This window comes from Lycorma delicatula, chromosome 4, assembly GCF_047948215.1.
Source record: "Lycorma delicatula isolate Av1 chromosome 4, ASM4794821v1, whole genome shotgun sequence".
In the NCBI taxonomy this organism is placed as follows: Eukaryota; Metazoa; Arthropoda; class Insecta; order Hemiptera; family Fulgoridae; genus Lycorma; species Lycorma delicatula.
Genome location: NC_134458.1, coordinates 103,159,244 through 103,179,301, shown reverse-complemented (window position 1 = coordinate 103,179,301; position 20,058 = coordinate 103,159,244). Strand labels below are relative to the sequence as shown.

The window sequence follows — 20,058 nt, the reverse complement described above, 5'->3', positions numbered from 1 at the left end:
ACCATCAGGCCAATAACTACAGAGAACTAGTGAGTGAACTCCTTCAAAACTACAAAGAACTTGGGTGTAACATGCGACTCAAAATCCACTTCATTCATTCACATTTGGATTTTTCCCTAACAATCTTGGCTCTATTAGTGATGAACATGGAGAATGCTTTCACCAGGAAATATCTACAATGGAAATACAATACCAGGGAAAATGGAATGTTAGGTGACTACTATTGGAATCTAAAGAGGGATCTACCTACAGCCAATTACAGCAGAAAATCCAAAAGAAATAGATTTTAGGTGAGTACAAAAAGTATGTAATGTATTGTCATATTACGTTCACCATAAATTTTTTGGTTCAAAAGAAATTTCAATTACAAAAAACTGAGCCTGATAAAAAAGTCTATTAACATATATGAAATCAGCATAAAAATACTATAAGAATCACCCATTCACTCTCATTTAACAAATAAAAAATTAAATTTTGTTGACCAGTGTAACTGAATGACTCCAAACTAGTTCAAAGTACTTTTTAATGCACTTTAAAACTTCTCCTTTAATTAAAAATATAATGAGGAAAAATACTTATTTATTATATTTAAAATAAAATACAATAAAACATGAATTTTCTTTGTTAAAAAATCAAAAATTAAATATTTTTTATTAAAGTAGTTTAAGGCTGAACTGAAGTGTGTGTGTGTTTAAAGAAAAATAAACAAGTTAAGCTTACATGATTAATCTTTCACAATCATTCTACTAAGCTGCCTTAAAAATTGCACAAAATAAAAAAGGAATTGTGCAGAAATAAAATCGATTGATTTAAAAGGAAAATGTATACAATGACAGAATTAAATCAAAGGTCAAAATTACGAGGAAAGAGTAATTACAGATTAAGACATAGAATTTTTTAATTCATGGAATGATTTTTGTACAACTATTATTGTATTTATATTGCTGATAAACTCTGACACTACATAAAAAAAATTTCTACGAAGTAAATTTATAATGTTTTTAATGTGTCAATGATTAATTTAATTGTCAATGTCAGTTGAAATAAAGCCAGTATAAAGATCAGTGCAGTATAAATTTCTATGTGTAGGGACTGATTTGTTATAAAAATGATATTAATATTTTTAATTTTAACATGGTTTTCTTCAGTAAACAGGTAAGAAGTACAAGTAAGTATATTAATATCAATAAAAAATAAAGCTTTTCAAATAACTTTCTTTATATAAAAAAAGAAGTATAAAAGTTTGCATACTGTTTTATTGGCACAAAAAATTTGGCAAAGAGTTTTATAACTTTCCCAGCTTCATTCTTAAAGGTTTTTATTTCAAATATGCCATAAGGTTTTTAAATGTTAATGACTATTATTATTCTTACCTTAATTGATCAAATCATGTATAAAATACAAAATGGAAAACAATTTTAAATAACAAATTTAATAAATGATTTTAGAAAACAACTTTAGAAATATATTTCTAAAGAGTATTTGTAAAGGTACTGAAGGGATAAAATTAGAAAAAAAAAATAAGTAAAAAGAATGTAGGTCCTGTTTGACTAATAGACACTTATAATTTAAACTTTATAATTTAAAGTAATCATGTTAATTTTAGAGAATTACATATTTTTAGACATAATATTTGTTTATGTTTTACCCCTTTTGCCTGTTGGGGCTCCAAAATCCTTAAAATTTATTAATTTTAAACTATTGTATGATTCCCAAAGTTAAAGAAACATTTTAATTAAATTTCATTTAATATAAAAATTTACATAACATTTGTTTAGTAATATTAGAATAAGAATAATAAGATATGAAACTGGCATACCCATTTAATACAATTAAAATCTGATGCACACATTTGGCCAAATGCTGTATTTAAGAGATTCAAAAATCTCTAAAAAACAATTATTTTGGGTACTGTAACACCCCCTTGTCAGACTGAGACCAAACTTTAACAAAAGTTAAGAACTTATGAAAATGAATACTTATCCAAGTTTCATGAGTTTTTAGTATTCCATTTTGGAAATATATAACAAAAACTCTTAAACGATTAAGCTAATTATATCCCTACCCTTAAGTCTGATTGACATAAAATTTCAAATTTAAACTGATTGACATTAAACTTCAAATTTACAGTAAGTAAATTTGAAGTACTAAATTTGAAGTTCCTATGATGCCCCATGAAAAGTTGAAAATTTAAAATGGTGGTAAACACCCCCCTCCAACCAGTCTAAATATGCTCAAAATTTACTGACATCAATGTCCCATATATTAATTATTTGAAGCATATTTGAAGCTTTAATGTTTGAACATGGATTTTTTGTCATTTTCGGTTAGATGGAGGGGGATCAAGAAACTGAAATTTGCAAAAATTTTCACATACAAAATTTTAACCAATAATTACACTTTCCATATAGCTTTCAATATATATAATTGCTGCAACACTTAAATTGTTGGAAAGTACAAGAAAAATCAAAATATCTTGTTATACTATTGCTATTTATAATGAGTAAATCCTCTATTGAATGGAAACTAATTATAAACAACTTTTTTCAATAGGAAGACATTAATTTTTTTCAATATTTGGACAAGTCTTTCTTATATCTGTGACACATGTAAAATGTGTGACGTACAACTGGCATTATAACTCTTACTAGTGAATAATTTAAGAGCAGTGATGTTCATTATACAGTTAGTTTCTATGGTAAACAATGTAGAAATGTTATTTATAAGGCTGATTATAGCTAATTATTTATCTGCACTTTGAAAAGCTTGACATGTTGATGAGCAGCAGTACATGGTTTAGTGAAGAAGATAGTGGGAAATTACTTTTTTCATCACTTTCCTTAGTAAGCCTGGCATGCAATGTTTGTAAATGGTGATCCCATTTTTATGAGAGACTTATGCATATAATAACTGATCAGCCAGTTGCTAGATTGTGATGTCCAATATCATACAACTAATAAGAGGAAACAATGCAATTTTTTTTTGAGATCTTAAGGCCAACTAGGTGGCAAAATAGGAGGTACAACAATTACTTTATGTATTCTTATTTTAGCAGCCTGAATTAGCAAATAATTAAGCAGTATGTAGTATATATTAACATTACATTTAATGTTACAAAAGTCATACATTTTGATTTGGTTAGTTTAAAATTAGAATATGAACAGATTGATGCCCATTTTATAGAAATTATGTAAGCATGTTTGATTCCATAAAGAAAGATTGTTAAAGTATTGCTATTTAAAATGATTGAAATACAAGATATATACAGACTCCAGTGGGAGAGTGGTAAACAAGGTAAAGTAAAACAAACTTTTTAAAATGTATTTTTTTAAAAACATTTTCCCCAAAATGTCCCCTTTCCTAAAAATTGAATAAAGGTATCTTTTTATTTAATGCATATTTTTTAACTGAATATTTTTTTATGTCTTCCTAGGCATAGAAGCCTAAGAAAGATTTGAGAATTTAAGTTGAATGTTAAGTAGTAAAGCACTTTAATGAAGTTTATTGGAATGAAGAAATCAAAATGAAGTAAATCAAATGGTTTGAAATTACAATGTTTGATGATTAATTATATACTCAGTTCCTTTCTAATATACTTTAACACTTATATAAATAAACTGTTATTATATTATTATTACATCGCCAGGAAAATAAAAAAAATGAAAAAGTTATACCTTTCAATTCTTTAAATTTTCATGTTTTAAAGATTCTACCAAATCAAGAATTTGGTCATTGAGAAGCAGTCGTTTTTAAATTGGTATCAACTGAAGTCAAAATCTGAAGAAGAATCTCAGAACTACTTTTTACAAATTTTTTGTGATTTTAAATTAAATTTATTATTTTTTAAAAGTTTATTATATATTACAATAATTTAACAAAATCTTCTAACTTTATGGAAGTTTTATCCAACCATCTTTTTTAAAGATACAAAAATAAGTTAAGAAGAAACAACTGTTTAACAGTGGTGGCTCGCATATAGGCACTGTGGAACTGCAGCACCAGCTATTTCCATTTGATATTGTCGATAACATTTAACATAATGACTCCTTTTTTTCTTTAATTCTTTCTTTATACTTGTACAATATATAATCCTTAAGCTTAATGTTAGTAGCCATCCTCCAGTTTATGAAAAAGATACAAAAATATTTGTATTGAACTGTGCGCTTCACAGTTCCAGCGGCATGATGCTTGGCTGTTGTACACATAGGAAGCTGCATGCGAGGCTGCAAGGAAGAGAGAGCACTGTCGCTCCCGCAGTTCCAACTCTGGCGTACTGGTGTTAGGTAGTTTTTTTTTTTTTACTCCGCTTGTGTATGGAACGTTCTTGTTCGCTCTCTTTTCTAGTTTAGTCGGTGGAAGGAGTATCAAAAGTGGTTTAGTTGTTTTTTTCACTAGTGATCAGACCAACCCGGTGGGCTGGTGAACACGTCTTACCAAATCACCTGATTTGGTAGTCGAGAGTGTTCAAGTCCTAGTAAAGTCAGTTATTTTTGTACAGATTTGGATACTGGATCATGGATACCGGTGATCTTTGGTGGTTGGATTTCAATTAACCACACATTTCAGGAATGGTCGAACTGAGACTGTACACTTCATTTACACTCATACATATCATCCTCATTCATCCTCTGATGTAATACCTGAACGGTAATTCCCAGAGACTAAACAGGAAAAAAGAAAGTAGTAATCAGAAGATGGCGGAAAGCAAGGGCTCTTTGATTGCCAAATCTGTCCAAAAACACGCTGGAAGGGCGAAAGAGAATGTAATTAGTAAAAACTAATTATGTATTTGTTTTTGGGTACATAGAAATTTAAATTAAGCACCATTAGACTGTAGTGTTTTTAAGCGGATATTTTGTTAAGTTATCTAATAATACTAAAAATATTATCAGTATTGACATTTTATTATTTATTCGATTAAACCGAATACCATATTCTTGAATGTGATAGTATAGAATTAGATTATTATCCTGCTTCCAGCTATTCTATTTGAATCATTTTTTTCGGTTCTTTTATTTTACAGAAAACTTTAACCACAGCCTTTAAAAGGCCCAGAAAAGAATTTTCTGGAGCAGTACCCCCACTAATTTTAGCTACGAGCCGCCACTGCTGTTTAAGTTAGTTAATAAAATAATCAAGAGTAATATTTTTTTCTTAATTAATTCTATAACTTAAATAAGGCAGAACAAAACTCTATACCTTTCCTTTAAACTTTGTCCAAACCATTTTTAAAATTCTCTGCTACAATTTTTCCATACCAGACAAATTCCGAATTTTCATCTATACGCCGTGTCACAAAACGGTGCAGTAGATATAAATATGAATTCAGCATGCACGAGTTATAAATCAGCACTTAAGGTTAAATCTATCACTCCCACGTGCAAGTACAATTATTGCTATATACGTATAATAATCTACTGTATTCTATCACTTGTTTGGCATGCCGATGATAAGCAATTAAAAATTTTGTTGAGTCTTTGTTATTGATGTTTAATAACAATAATATAATTTGTAATACTTCACACCATTATTCAGTTCAGTGAAAGAAAGTATTTCAGTCTGTGTTAACGTGTCACTTCATACGGTACGATACAGCTTTATAGTTCATTTTTATTTACAGCTTTACAGTTTTATTCGGTGTAATTTCCATTAATCGTAAAAATTTGTCATTATTCAGTGTAATTTTCATTAAATTTACTCTGTAAATTTTGTGCCAATCGGATTTTAAAAATGAGTGATTCTGTCGTGAAATATAAACTAGGAACACCTTTATTTAAGTATCTCAGAAAAAAAAATCAGTAGCGTATATATAACCTTAAAACAAGATAATCATGAAACTGCAGTCAGAAACATTGCTTGGAAGGCAAGAAGTGCAACAGGCATTAACGAAAGAACAATTCTAATATAATAAAGAAACAAAAAAGTTATGGTAAACATGTTAGCCCTAAAGAGATTGGAAAGCGTGTGAAAACGATTGAAAAGTTGGACCATTTTACTAAAACCGCTATCAGAAAAAAGTTCATTCGTTTTATTTCAATATGGAGCTTCCTGCTTTGAACAACATATTAAATGCCGTGAATATAGATTCTAAACTGCCGAATTTTTCTAGAAGTACATCGTGTTTTAAAATCAATAAATTTTCGTTTCATATCCAGAAAAATTAGTTATTTATTGATTGAACGCAAAGATTATTTAATGGCGTAGGGAATATTTAAGAGAAATTAAGCAATTTCGTGAGGAGGGTAAGACATTTTATTATCTAAATGAAACTAGTTAATACGGGACATGAACGGGAAAAGGTGGGTAAAGAAATAAAAAGCGTAAAAGACGCTTATGTCAACTGGGGTGAAAACCCCGGCTGGAAAAGTAAACGATTAATAATAACGCACGTAGGAACTGAAAATGTGTTTTTGAGGTATTTGATTCAGATCTTCCCAAGAGTATCACAATGTAATGAATGGTGATAATTTTATGTAGTGATTTAAAAAAATTGTCGAAACTGTTGCTGAAGCATCCGTCGTAGTAATGGATAATACGTCATACCATTGCCTAAAAACTGAAAAGAGTTCAAAAGCTTCGACCCGAAAATCGGAATTTGCCGAATGGTTAAAGAAGAACAAAATCGCGTACACCGAAGACATGTTAAAAGTGGAACTTATAAGCAGTAAAGTAAAATCAGTTAAACAAAAATATATTCATTATAAAGTAGATGAAATAGCAAAATTTAAAAAAATTGTGTCATGTTGTGTCTTTCTCCATACCATTGCAATTTTAACCCAATAAAATTGATATGGGCACAACTCAAAGACTACATTGGGAGTAATAACATAATGTTTAAGTTAGGTGATGAAAAAAATCTATTAACAGGTGTTAATAGAGTAGATGCAAATGCTTGGAAAATTGTATTCAACGTGCAATTAAAGAAGAAAAAAAACATGGGAACCAGACAGTATGTATGAAAATATTGTGATAAATCTGGGAAACGATGACAATAGTTCAACAGATAGCAGCTTATCGGCTATTGAAGAAATACATTGAGATAACAATTTTATTTTCTGTTATATTTGATGAAATTTTAATATAGCGGTAATGTACTTTCTTAAAATCTTTACTTTTAACATAAATATATCATTTTATTACAATTTTCTAATTTTTGTATTACAGGTTATTTTTACTTCATTAAGTTAAAAATAAAGAGGAATATTTTTTTTTGATGGATTGCGCTAAATAAAATTAGAATCATCATACTATTATGTTTTGGTTTGCTGCACGCTTTTGTGAAACAAATTATAGTTCCTTTTTATTTTTTTTGACTTTCCTATCATAACTTTATGAAATTTTTTTCACTCTGCTTGGGTTTTATTTTCTGTCTTTCTTGAGGTTGAAACTTCTCTCTCATATCAGATGTAGGGTACAGTAGGTTTTATACAATACTTTACATATTGGATAAAAATATATAACTTGATTTCTACAGTTATTTCCTGGGAAAATTACATTCAAAGATGGACAGATGGTGTTGACAAATTTTGGCTTATTTTCTGTGCATAACTTTAGGATTTGGGCTATAGTAGTTAATGATCTAAATTTATTACATTAATGATCTGATTTTACAAAATTATTGTCTTTAAATATCATTTGTCTAAAACAAAATTTTCATCGTAAGAGTATATGTTAACTGCTGTAATCGTAACAATAATAGGTGACCTGAAACGAATCACAAATACTTAAACTTGTAAGCATCCTATGGCAGGTGAATGTGAGAAGTGAAGTCATTTGTAATTCCTTTCTTCAATGAGCTGAATGTACGATTACGTATCAACATTCCGAATGATATTCACTTGATGCCTTTACTTTATTGAACACAGGTTGATATGGTGCTTCAGAACCTCAGATGCTTTACATGTGTTACAGCCAAACGAAATACTGGCAAAGCAACAAATTAATGTTCCTCATTCTTTTATGAAACAATGCATTATGCAATACACATACTGTTTTAACTCAGCAGAGAAAATTCATAGTATATGAAAAAAAAACTAAAATTTTACATCATAGAAAATTGCATGTTATAATTTATTATTTTAATAATTATTTCAAATAATTAAATTTCAGTATACCAGAAGAAATAGTTCCAACAGCAGTTAGTAATGTAGCAATGTACATTCTACAAAATAGGACTGATTCAATAAATGTAACTGAGATTGTAGAACCAGCAGAAACAAACACTACATTTGATGTTGATGATAATTATGTAAGTAAAGATAAAATATAAAATAATATAATTATTATTTTTCAAATTAATATTATAACTTACTTTCATGATTTTTATGAAACTTTGTAGAGGGTTTTGGAGGAATGATGCACATTCAATAATTTTTTATAACATTTTATGTTTCAAAATAGTGAACAGTGCAGTTACAAAGACACTGACATTAGTTGCTGCCTGATGGTTACTCTTCAGACTAATAAGCAAATGTTAATGTATGAGTTTTTGTGTATTTACTGTTTATTAAGTAGTTAAAAAAATGTCAAATATACAAAAATAAAATAAAAAACCATACATTATAGAAGCATCTTCTTGATAGTTCACAGTTGGTGATGTCAATTGTTCCTAGAAATAGGCTTGTAATTTTATTACTAAAGACAAGATTATTTTTGATACCAGTTAATCTACCACGTCAATTATATCAATAATTTCATTTTGTATTTAGTTTTAAGTTTCATTTCATTAATTCAATTTTTTTTTGTAAAAGCTCAGTTTGTTATATTCAGTAGAGATTGAGGAAGGTCTGTTGTTCAGAGAACCGCTTGTTTTACTACGTAATGCAATATACTGTGTTCACTGTTTCTATTTCAAGAGGGATTAAGATCAGTAAATAAAACAAAGAACATTTAAAAGCACTCAATATAATCAAAATTTTCTCAACTCAAATGAACTAATATTAACAAGGCCCTATATATCAAATAGTAACATAAAAGAGGATTTTTAGTTTTTACTTTTTATACATATATAATGATTGTCTTAACATGCTAACTCACTTGAATGTTGTGTAGAGTACAAACATTTAAATTTCACAACACAGATGTACCAAATGAATAGACACAACTCAAATGAAATACAATTTTCAACCACTTTTCATATCAGAAATGTCTAATCACTGTTAAGAAGATGCTTCTACTGTAATCCCATTTTTTTTCTGTACTTTTATTTTTTTGAAATACTGAATATACATTTATGTACAATACAACATTCTGCTTCTCTATCCTTTTGTTTATTTTGTTTTTTTTTAAAAATAAATTTATCATTTACAAATTTAGAGTTAAAAAATTCCCAATAAATGTTTTCAAAGTAAAAGTATGTTGCAAGCAAAATTTTGATGAATAAATATGAACACTTAATAAATTAAAACTATTTTTGTTTAGTAATAATTAAACATCAAAATAATACCTTCTGAGTTTCAAGTCACCATTTTGAAAGTTTTAAAAATAAAAAAAAATAGATCTTACATGCACATTTTTCTTTCGGAAAGCTTATTAGAGTGATTGGTTAGTTGGCCTATGTTTTCTGATAATTTAATTCGATTTATTGAGAAAGCATTTTACTTTAAAACTCCACTATCATCCTTCGTTTTGCCTTATATATTAGATAATAGTATGAATCGAATATATGAATAATTACTTTTTTATGCTATATTGTTTTGCTACTCACAAGGATGTGATTTGTTAAAAAGAAATCTGATTACAAATAAAAATTGAAAGAAAATTGGGAAAATGAAAGCATTAACATTTTAACATTTTACTAATAAATTAATATGGATATTTGCAAAATTTTATCAAATCAGTAAATATTAATATATATATATATATTATTAGATAATATAGATGATTTACGGATAAATTTTGGCCTTGCCCTTCGACACAGAAAGGCAATGACTTCACTGCAATAGTTGATATTTCTAATTCTTTAATGAGCACCAAAATTAAACAGTGCATTCCTGCTATCTATAATATTAATTATGTCTGGCCAGCTATCAATTACTTTGAGATAATTCAGATCCTTTATCCTTCCTGTACTATAATTGATTGAACACGATCATTTACATTATTTATTTATTACTAAGTTAACTGCTATTCTGCAGAGGTATGCTAAAGTATCTTTAACAGGACTTAATTAAAATATAAAAAAACTAATAAAAATATGAATAAAGTTAAAATAGTAAATAAATAAAAAAATGTTACAAAACAGCTTCTGAGGATTTGGAATATAAAACCAAAATAATACGATTATATAATAAATGCATAAGTATATATAAATTCTCTTTTTCAAAACTAGTAAGTTAATATTATTCTTGATATTAGTACTAATATTCAAATTAGTTACAGGAGAATGAAGGTAAAACAACACAGAATGATAACTGGGACTGTGCTGAGGATGAAATAGAAAAAAAACAAAATCTAATTCTAATGAATGGAATGATGAAAATAGGTGAAGAGGAAATCTCTAAACAATCGCAAAACAAAATCAAAGAAACGATATTAGTTCTGGGTGATGCAGGAGCTGGTAAAACAACATTTGTACAATTTATGGCAGGAGATAATACAAAGTTGATATCAAAGGAAATAGGGCTTGAATCGGGTCAATTTATGATTGAGGATGGGCTCAAAATAGGAACATCAGCAACAGAATCATTAACATTATATCCAGAACAAGTTGTTGATAACTCAGGCTATTCTTTCACAGATACACCAGGTTTTAGTGACACAAGAAGTCCAGCACACGAAGTAGTTGCAACTTACACCATGAAAAAATATTTGAATAATATTGAAAATATAAAAATAGTACTATTGATAACATACAGTTCTGTAGTTCAAACCTTATATAAAGATCACTTTCTTAATCTGCTTCGAAATTTGAATACTTTTATCAATGATACTGATTTATATGTAAATAATATAGTGTTAATTGCAACTAAAGTTCCAAATATGTATAAAGTAACGAGTACAGGTGCAACTCTAATTTCAGATAAAACAGTAATACAAAACATCAAAGAGTATATGTCTGAAGTAAAAAGATCCTTACTTAACAAAATACTCAATTCTCAAGACTCTAAGGAAGAAAGATTTGCATTAAATGCTATAAAAATTATTAACTGTTTACACGAAACTGATGAAAATGGTAATTACAAAAAAATTAATATATTTAGGCAGCCAGCAGAGTCTGGTGTAATATCAGAATTAGAAAGCTGTCAAGAAAACAAAAAATCACTTCAAAAAACTGTTTTTAACATTAATTATACAAAAATATCAACTGATAACATCGGCTACACATTATCACATGGTGCAAAAAATTATTTACACTGTTTGTTATGGTACATTAATGAAGATATTTCAGAAATGTCATCTTATATATTTCAGTCAATAAAGAATTATTATAAAACACAAATAGATAGTTTTGATGATATATTTGAATTGTATACATACACTGATAATGTATACAAAAAGGTAAAATTAATAAAAAACTATTTAAAGGAATCAAATGATTATAAACATTATACAACATTAATTGAAGAATTTATTATAAATGAAAATATTACATTTCAGAACACTGAAAAAAATACAACTTTTGAAATAAATGAATACATAAGTAATGTTCAACAATTTACAAATATTAAACCAATTCTATCTACGATTAAATGGGCTGAAGAAATAAGAGTACTCTTGAATTATATAAAAGAAGAGTTATCATGGAATAATTTTCTGATAGAACTATTTAAACAGTTTTCTAAATATGAAATCCATAAATTAAAACCATTACACTACAATAAAGAAAATGTAAACGAAGCAAATAAATCAAGTTTAAGTACTGTACTTGAAAATTCAGTAATGTTGTTTTACAAAAATTTAAATCCATATTTTAACATTTTAGAATTGAGCGGTGATAAAAAAAAGGACATCAATAATATTGTTCATATAACGTTATATAAAAATGATATAACCTGTGATGAAAATGGTAAACTAAAAATTACAGGATTTTTTACAAAATTTAGTTTGATAATTAATAAAACTATAATAAAGGAGTACTGTGGAGATAAAACTTTAAAAGTTATAGTTATTCTTGCAATTCATACAGTATTTATTGATGTTAATATTAACGACGAAGATTATAGTGGTATTGATATAATGATAGCTGCACCTAGGTGTGAGGTTATTGGAAAACGAATAATAAATGTAAATGGTAAAGCAGCTGGACCGCAATTGTTTTCTAAAGCCAAAGATGGGGAAAAATATGGTGATGGTGGTGATCATGGTATTACAGGGTCACCTGGAGAAAATGGTGGAAATATATTAATTATTACAACACACATTATAAATGCTGGTAATCTTATGATAAAAGCAGATGGTGGTGACGGTGGACCAGGACAAGATGGAGGGGATGGAAAAGATGGAAAAGACGGTATTGAAGGCTATGAAAAGTATACGTTGAAAAATTATCCAAGGGAAGACAATGACAATATATTCTGGGGAAAAGGTTTTAGAGAATTTCCTTTAAAATACAGTTCATGGAATAAGATTGACTTTCCACAATTTCCAATCTCAACGACTGGTGACATTGAAAACCTTTGCTATGGAGATATTAAATTATATATACAGCTAGGTGAATGCGGAACTCCTGGTGGAATAGGTGGAAATGGAGGTGCAGGAGGAATAGGTGGACATGGTGGTAAAGTAGCAATGGTGTTGGGTGAAAATGATATAACAGAATTTTCAATTTCAAATAATAATGGTAAACACGGTTTAAGTGGTAGATATGGAAATGGTGGTTTACATGGTAAAACTGGAAAGTCTGTGACTTGCTTTAAATTATTTTTAAACAAAGTAGGTCATGGGTATGACTCAAGAAATAATTTTTGGCAATGTACAAATTTAACTGATACAGTTATACAATGCCCTTTAAAGGATATAATTAATAATGGAATTACAATAAATTTTGATAAAAATGGACCAAAACCAAAGGAACCAAAAGTATATAATTTTTATAACGATCTTCAAAATTACATATCATCATTAAAAGAATATGAAAATAATAAATTCTTAAAAAAATACTCAAAATTACTTCAAAATCATATTAATGAAAATACAAAGTTTATAAACAATGTTTGGATATTTCAAGCAGATGTTCCAGAATAAATAATTTAACACTAGATATTTTCAAGGTACACCATTACAATAAACATAACAAGGCTAAAGCAAAATCCTTCTTAGCATTCACAGAGTATAGAGATCTAGCATTCACATACTATAATTCAAAAATATATTTTTTACTTTTATTTATGTAGCACATTTCTATAACTGTAATTTTGATTTCTGATGTATTATTTTAAAATTAAAGTTTTTATTAGTGTAAGAATGTGAAGTTATTATGAATCATCATAAGCGTGTGAGCATGTTACATGATATAATATATTCTGTTCTTGGTTTTTCAATCATTATAATTCAGCAGTCTGTAGAAGTTATGATTTATACAACCCTTAAACACCAACCATCACATTTAACCTGTTATTAATAACTAACTATGTGAACAAAAGATTGTAAAAGTGAAAATAAAAAAGAAAGAGTAGTAATAGACACAAAATAATTTAATGAAAATAAGCAATTGTTGTAGTAAGAGGAATAAAAAGTATCTGTCTTTGATTTTTTTCGGGAGTACTATGTTTGTAGTGTATAGTATGGTTATGTAACATGTAAACTAAAGAAATGACAAAAAAAGAAAGATTGAAGGCATTTGAAATGCAGGTATAAAGGAGATTAGAGAGAAAACTAAATAGAAAAATGAAGTAATAAGGAAAGTTAACAAGAACTGAATCTTAATAAAAACAGCTCAGAGTAGAATAGAATAGCTAACGTACTAAGAGATGTCATGAGAGGAGAAGGATTGATTAAACCTGTGCCGGAAGGATCTATAGAAGAGAGGGCAAAAGAGAAATAAAAATGATCAATAATATAAAAAATTTATCTATCAGGATCTTATAAGTTTAAATGAAAACAAAAAAGAAGGAAAGTGGGCAGAAGCAAGGGACCCACCTCAGGGCAGATAACCATATAATGTTAATTAATAACTACACAAGTAAAATTTACTGTAAGATAAAGAGAAAATGAAATTATTTACTTTTCAATTTTTATTGATAAGAATTCTTATTATTTTTATGTGCTACTATGAAATAGTTAGATGCAGTTTTTTCATTTAAACTCATAATTCAAATATACATAAAATAATTAAACTGTAAAAAGACAGATTATATGTTGAATGTGTATATATGAATATACACATGAATATTCATGTATATTCATATGTATATGAATATTTAGCTTAAGTATGTATTGATACACAATGCATGATGTCTTAAATAAAGTTTGTTGCTGACTGATTAATGTTTTTCAAGTTGACAATGGTAAAATTTATGACTGAATGGGGATTTATATAAATTTGAAAAAGTTGATTAATTTATACCATTCTCTTTAATGCCATATTCATTCATATGATCCAACATTAATATCACGAATGTGGAATTAAATGAAAGTGAGTGTCATTAATCTAAAACATTTCCTTATGACAGGTATGTTTCAATTTTTGATGTGATTTTTTTTTCTTACAACCTCAGCAGTATCTTCAAACAAAACGATCAAACTTTCATTTTATCTCAGGTTTCTTCTCCCTCCTTATATTTCAGCATCGTCTTTATTTTCATTTGCTTATCTGTCTGTGAAGTTTCCTTCTGCTCCTCTTACTTCTTCAACTATTTTTTTTCATTCAGATTTTCTGTATCAAAAATGTAATCACTATTAGGTTCACTCTTTCAAAACTATTCCTTTTCCAAACTTATACTACTAGTTGTGATCTTAATAGGATTTATAGATGTCTTTCTTTAATAAGCTCTCCCTTTAAATATATTAAAACTCTCCATTCTAATATTCATTTTTAGTCACTCACTCTTATTAAAAACATTCATTATATGCAATGAAAATAGTGTGTGTGTGTGTGGGTGCACCCGTGTGTGCATGTATATATATATATATATATATATATTTATATATATAATGTTTGAAAATTCAAATATTTCATCAACATACTGACCACTGTAACAAATAACCTAAAATAAAACCAAAAACAACCACCAAACATAGTAACAGAACTTAGAAAACTAATACCAAAAGTCAACTTTTGTAGTATCCTGCATCATCAGTCAGTACAAAATTCTAAAAATACATCAACAAAAACTAAAAACTTAAACTTCAATATCCTCAAAACTTGAACAACATAACTCAGTGCCAACTGAAATGATAATAAATTTAAAATGTCATGCAACTATGTATGTAAATAATGTTGCCAATCTGTGTTTGGTGATTGTTTTTGTTGTTATTTGAAATAACAGCAAAATAAATAAATAATAAATAAGTAAAATAAATAAATACAGAGAGAGAGAGGAGAGAGAGAGGAGAGAGAGAGTGAGAGAGAGTGAGAGAGAGAGGAGAGAGAGAGTGAGAGAGAGTGAGAGAGAGCGAGAGAGAGAGAGAGAGAGAGAGCGAGAGAGAGAGAGAGAGTTTAGCAACCACATTAGGCAAGTAGCGGCAGATGCTGTCTCTGTGATGCACAAGCTTAGGAGGATTACTCAAAAGGATTACGGATTGTTGGGCCGTCATTTGTACATGGTGTACTGAGGTGTCTTCTAAAGTATGACCTCTTATGTGGTGTCTGTTTGAGAGCATAGGTTGGAAAGAAATCAAGCAGTTATTCAAAATTTAAGGAGTGCCCAGCGCAGAGCCTTAATTGTATGCACTGGTGTTTTTAAATCAACCTCCTATGAGGCTACCACTGTATTGGGAAAGGCTCTCCCAATCGATTTAGTGGTTTGAGCAGCCATGTGTGGAAATTGCAAAGAGGCAGGGAGGCTGAGGTATTTGGGATGCAGTTTCGAGCTGGGCCTGTACCAAAGTGGAACAGAGATCTCAATGCACTGGTTTAAAATTTCAAACAGTTGTCCATGTAAATTTAAACCAATATTTGTTTCGGTTCCACTTGGCAGCTGATGAGCTGTGCATCTGCGGGGAGATCCAATCGAACGAACTCATGATGTTTGACTGCCCAGCTCTTTGAGTGGGGGTGGGGCAGAACTCAGGTCACCCTGGTACTTAGAGGTCGTGTGGGAGTTCCTTGATGGATTGTTTTGTTCAACCAACATCAGTAGTTTACCTAAGGGAAAAGACTCTTACCACGCTGCTGTAGGAAGCTAACAGAGATATGGCTGGCTACCAGCCAGATTAAGGCTCCAAGCACTTTAATGGTGGACAGGTACTTGCTGACATTCAGCGGCCTAGGCATGGCAGCAAATTGCTGTCTTTGATAAGATAAATTAATTATTGATAGTCATATATATTTTAGTAGTTGACGGAGTGCACCTACCCATCTTAGTAATATATGACAAGTGGGCAGTGGGACACACAAGCGAATGGTGTATGGTACCATGCTTATTCTGCTCACGCTTTTAGGTTAGCTCTGGGAGCTAGTTAGGACACTGGTCGCTAAACTGTTTCGTGGGTCAGTAGCCATTTGTGGCACAGACATTCAGTCTTATGCTTTAGGGTGATCGAATCGAGTGGTGGTGGGGGAAATGCCAAGCAAACCAACCAAATCTCCTGATCTCACAATCTAATTGAGTTCAATAATATTATGATGTAGTAATATTATATATATTTTTGACAGCGAAGGAAATTACCACCAGTTTATGATATTTAAGTAATACCAACAACTGTTTAGGTGATATTTACTAAAATTATCATGTATTAAAGAGAGACTATATTTCTGAAGAGTAATAGTTGTTGAGCGGGAATAAAAAATTTGAATGATTACTATTTTTAAATTTACACGACAAAATTTCCATACTTATTTATTTTGTGGAAAATATTAACTTAAAGGTAAACCAAATTTCATTAAAATAGCTCAATGTATATAAAAAATAAATGTTCCCAGACCTATGTTTACAGGTATGTTTTTCTTGAATTGATGTTAGGTACTCATTCCAAAGTATTGGATGGTCATATATGTCTCTGTAGGCGTATGTATGCATTCATATATATATATATATATTTTTTTTTAAATTCAAATAATTCATTAACATATTGATGACTGTGTTAATAAAATATAATATTATAAAAGACATAAACCACCAAAACACAGTAAATAAATAAGTTAAACTTACCATATTAATTTCTATTAATAGATTTTTGCCCTTACCAGACATATTCCAGTATTGGACAGCAGAATTTACATAAATATTCAAAATTATTAAAACAAAAACAATTTTGACAAACTGACAAATTATAAAATGGCTATGTTTTAATGTAATTATAGAATTCAATGCCAACTGAAGATGTAGGATCCTGTGAAAATCGATTATTGGAAACTAATACGGTAAGTTTAACTTATATAATTACTGTGTTTTGGTGGTTTATATTTCATATAATATATATAAAATTATATATAACAAAAGACAATCTTCGTTTGTTTACCTAAGCTCTAATAACTCAAAAATTACTTAACTGATTTCGCTGAAAATTTTGAAATTTATTATTTGTCCTGGGAGTGTTTACATGTTATTAGTTCCATATGTTAAAGACTGTTTTGTTGTGCCCTATATATATATATATATATATATATAAAGAATATCTTATGAGAAATTTGTAATTAATTTATAAATAATTATATATATATATATATATATATATATATATAAAGAATATCTTATGAGAAATTTGTAATTAATTCCCAGCAAAAACTACTAAATATAAATTGATGAAACATGTATTTGCATATACATTCTGTTTATGGTGTAAATGAACACTAAGAAAGAAGTTTTTGAAATTCCAAATTTGAAGGGCTAAAGTGTGGACTAACAATGAAATTTATTACTTTTTTGAATTTCTGGCTAACAAATGAAGATATCAACTTGATCTTTGGTGAGGGTAATCTTCATGTTGAATATCTAAAAATAGATTTGTACATATTTTTTTTATTTGACCTTGAAAAAAAGTGAAGAAAGGTATAAAAATTTTGAACAATGATTGCAAATTTTCCCCATTTCCGACTACACTAAACAAAATATTCATTTGATTTGGGCTTGCAAATACTCTTCAGATAAATATCTAAAAACCATTTTCGAGTTTGTTGAATTTTAATATTTTAAGGGATAAAAATATAAATGGTTTTTTACATTTTTACATTTTATGAATCAATCTTATGATTAAGAGCAGGTAAGATTAAATCAATCTTATGACTGATTCAATCTGATTGAATCCGCTATTGAATCAATCTTTATGTGATTTGGTAACATTGTGATGGTAATTTATGTTTGTAATTCTGATTATGTATTTGTGAGCGAAGCTGCAATGGGAAATTTAAAAACCAATTACTGGGTCCTATACTAACCAAACTGTTGCTCTTAAGAAATTACAATATCCTGATAATTTTTGTAAATTGAACAATCATTAATTTTTATTTGTTATTATTCTCATAAGCATGAGCTCAATGAACTCGGGAATTGCAAGTGAAACATCCCCTGACCACCACAGGAAATGCAAGCAACCATATAGGGTGGGCGAAGCTGTGACGGGGATGCTAGTTTTATATGTAAAATTGTTATTATTAATATTAATGGTCTGTTTTAATAAAAATAATCAAGACACTCACCTAATAGCATAATAACCACATCATCCTGAGCATACTCTCTTATTTCACCCAGCCAAGCACGTATGTTGTCAAAACTTGTCTTGTTACTTACATCGTATAATAACAGAAGAGCTGAAACATTTAAAAAAAACATTATATTTTTAAAAAGTATATAAAAAATAGAACAATAAAACTAGAAATTATGTTATTTACTTAAGACTGGGTTGATTAATACAAATCAATTAATCAATGAGAACCTAAAATATCTGATTTTCCTGTTTTTTTTAATGGATATTAAGGATGCAGTGTACAATTCTGGGATTTCATTTTTTTATATTTACTACTATGTGTGCCCAATTTCATTAAAACCTAACCAAATGTAATTTTTTTTTAACTTCCTTCCACATGAGAAATCAAACTGTTAAATCCTGGTACAGCTACCAATGATATTAACCACTCTTCAAATAAGTTAACCCTAGATTTTAAATTAACAAAGTTAAGAGATTTTTTTTTGGCTTTATTCAATATCCACACCTAATAGCTGGTTTTTTATACAACTGTGGATAGGAACCAAAATTATGTAAAAAGACATTTACCACACACAGATATAAAGACAGTTCCATAAGCACAGCTCTCATACAGCTCTGTGAGGTTTCATACAGAAGCATCTGTACTACTGGGTAGAAGAATGAGGCAGTATGATATCACAAGTGGCAACGGGGCAGCAACTCCCATGACAACCATACAAGAAAGAAAAACTATTTGAAGAATGAAACAACTATATGAAAAAAAAAGGGATGAAGGAAGAGTAAGTAGAAAATCAACTCACAGAGAACTGCCTCTGATTGGGTTAGTTTACAGTTTTAAATGAGTCATCCCTAAACTAAAAATTAAATTTTAGTTTCAGTAAATAATTTTACCTATTTTATTTCAGAAGGAATCTTTGCAACCCATGAAGTTGTACAACATACAATATTACACATTTTATTTATATGGGGTTGACATGATCAGACCATACCTATTATTTATTTTCCATTATTTGAGACATAAGAAAGATTTAACACCTCTTAACATGAAAAAATTATAAAGACTAGAACCATCCTTTGGTTGGTAGAAGAGAAAGACTAAGAAGTTTCAAGAATCTCCCTTGAATTTGACAGATATCTTATAGGTTTTCAATCAAGGGAGTGAAAACTTGAGTGACATGAAGACAGGTGACCTTTATTTATGTTTTATATAAATATGTTTTAACTATTTTTCTAAAATAAATCATTTCAAGACCCACACCACCTCTGCACTAATAATTTATAATTTAAATATATAATATAAATCAACTTAAT

General features: G+C 28.8%; 2 protein-coding genes across 10 annotated transcripts in view; one reads left to right on the top strand and one right to left on the bottom strand.

The window, feature by feature from the left end:
• Positions 1–20,058, bottom strand: part of Rab26 (RAS oncogene family member Rab26) — a 483,609-nt gene that overhangs the window by 20,129 nt on the left and 443,422 nt on the right. For all 7 annotated transcript variants that reach the window (XM_075363858.1, XM_075363853.1, XM_075363857.1 and 4 more), the window contains one exon: positions 18,740–18,850. In XM_075363858.1, the coding sequence (XP_075219973.1) occupies positions 18,740–18,850 (111 nt within the window). The remainder of the gene's footprint in view (positions 1–18,739; positions 18,851–20,058) is intronic.
• On the top strand, positions 996–13,405 carry LOC142323715 (uncharacterized). 3 transcript variants are annotated; one of them, XM_075363850.1, is made up of 3 exons: positions 996–1,155; positions 8,110–8,248; positions 10,381–13,405. In XM_075363850.1, the coding sequence occupies exons 1-3, from the start codon at positions 1,109–1,111 to the stop codon at positions 13,183–13,185; spliced, it is 2,991 nt and encodes a 996-aa protein (XP_075219965.1). In that variant the 5' UTR covers positions 996–1,108; the 3' UTR covers positions 13,186–13,405. The 3 variants fall into 3 exon arrangements, with proteins under 3 accessions (XP_075219965.1, XP_075219964.1, XP_075219967.1); XM_075363849.1 differs by having other exon boundaries at positions 10,375–13,405; XM_075363852.1 differs by having other exon boundaries at positions 1,027–1,168; positions 10,375–13,405.

Excerpts from the sequence above, each read along its gene's own strand:
- LOC142323715 (XM_075363849.1), top strand. The coding sequence starts at position 1,109 with ATGATATTAATATTTTTAATTTTAACATGGTTTTCTTCAGTAAACAG. Across the intron at positions 1,156-8,109 it reads TGGTTTTCTTCAGTAAACAG|TATACCAGAAGAAATAGTTC; the intron begins GTAAGAAGTACA and ends ATTAAATTTCAG. Across the intron at positions 8,249-10,374 it reads TTGATGTTGATGATAATTAT|TTACAGGAGAATGAAGGTAA; the intron begins GTAAGTAAAGAT and ends TATTCAAATTAG.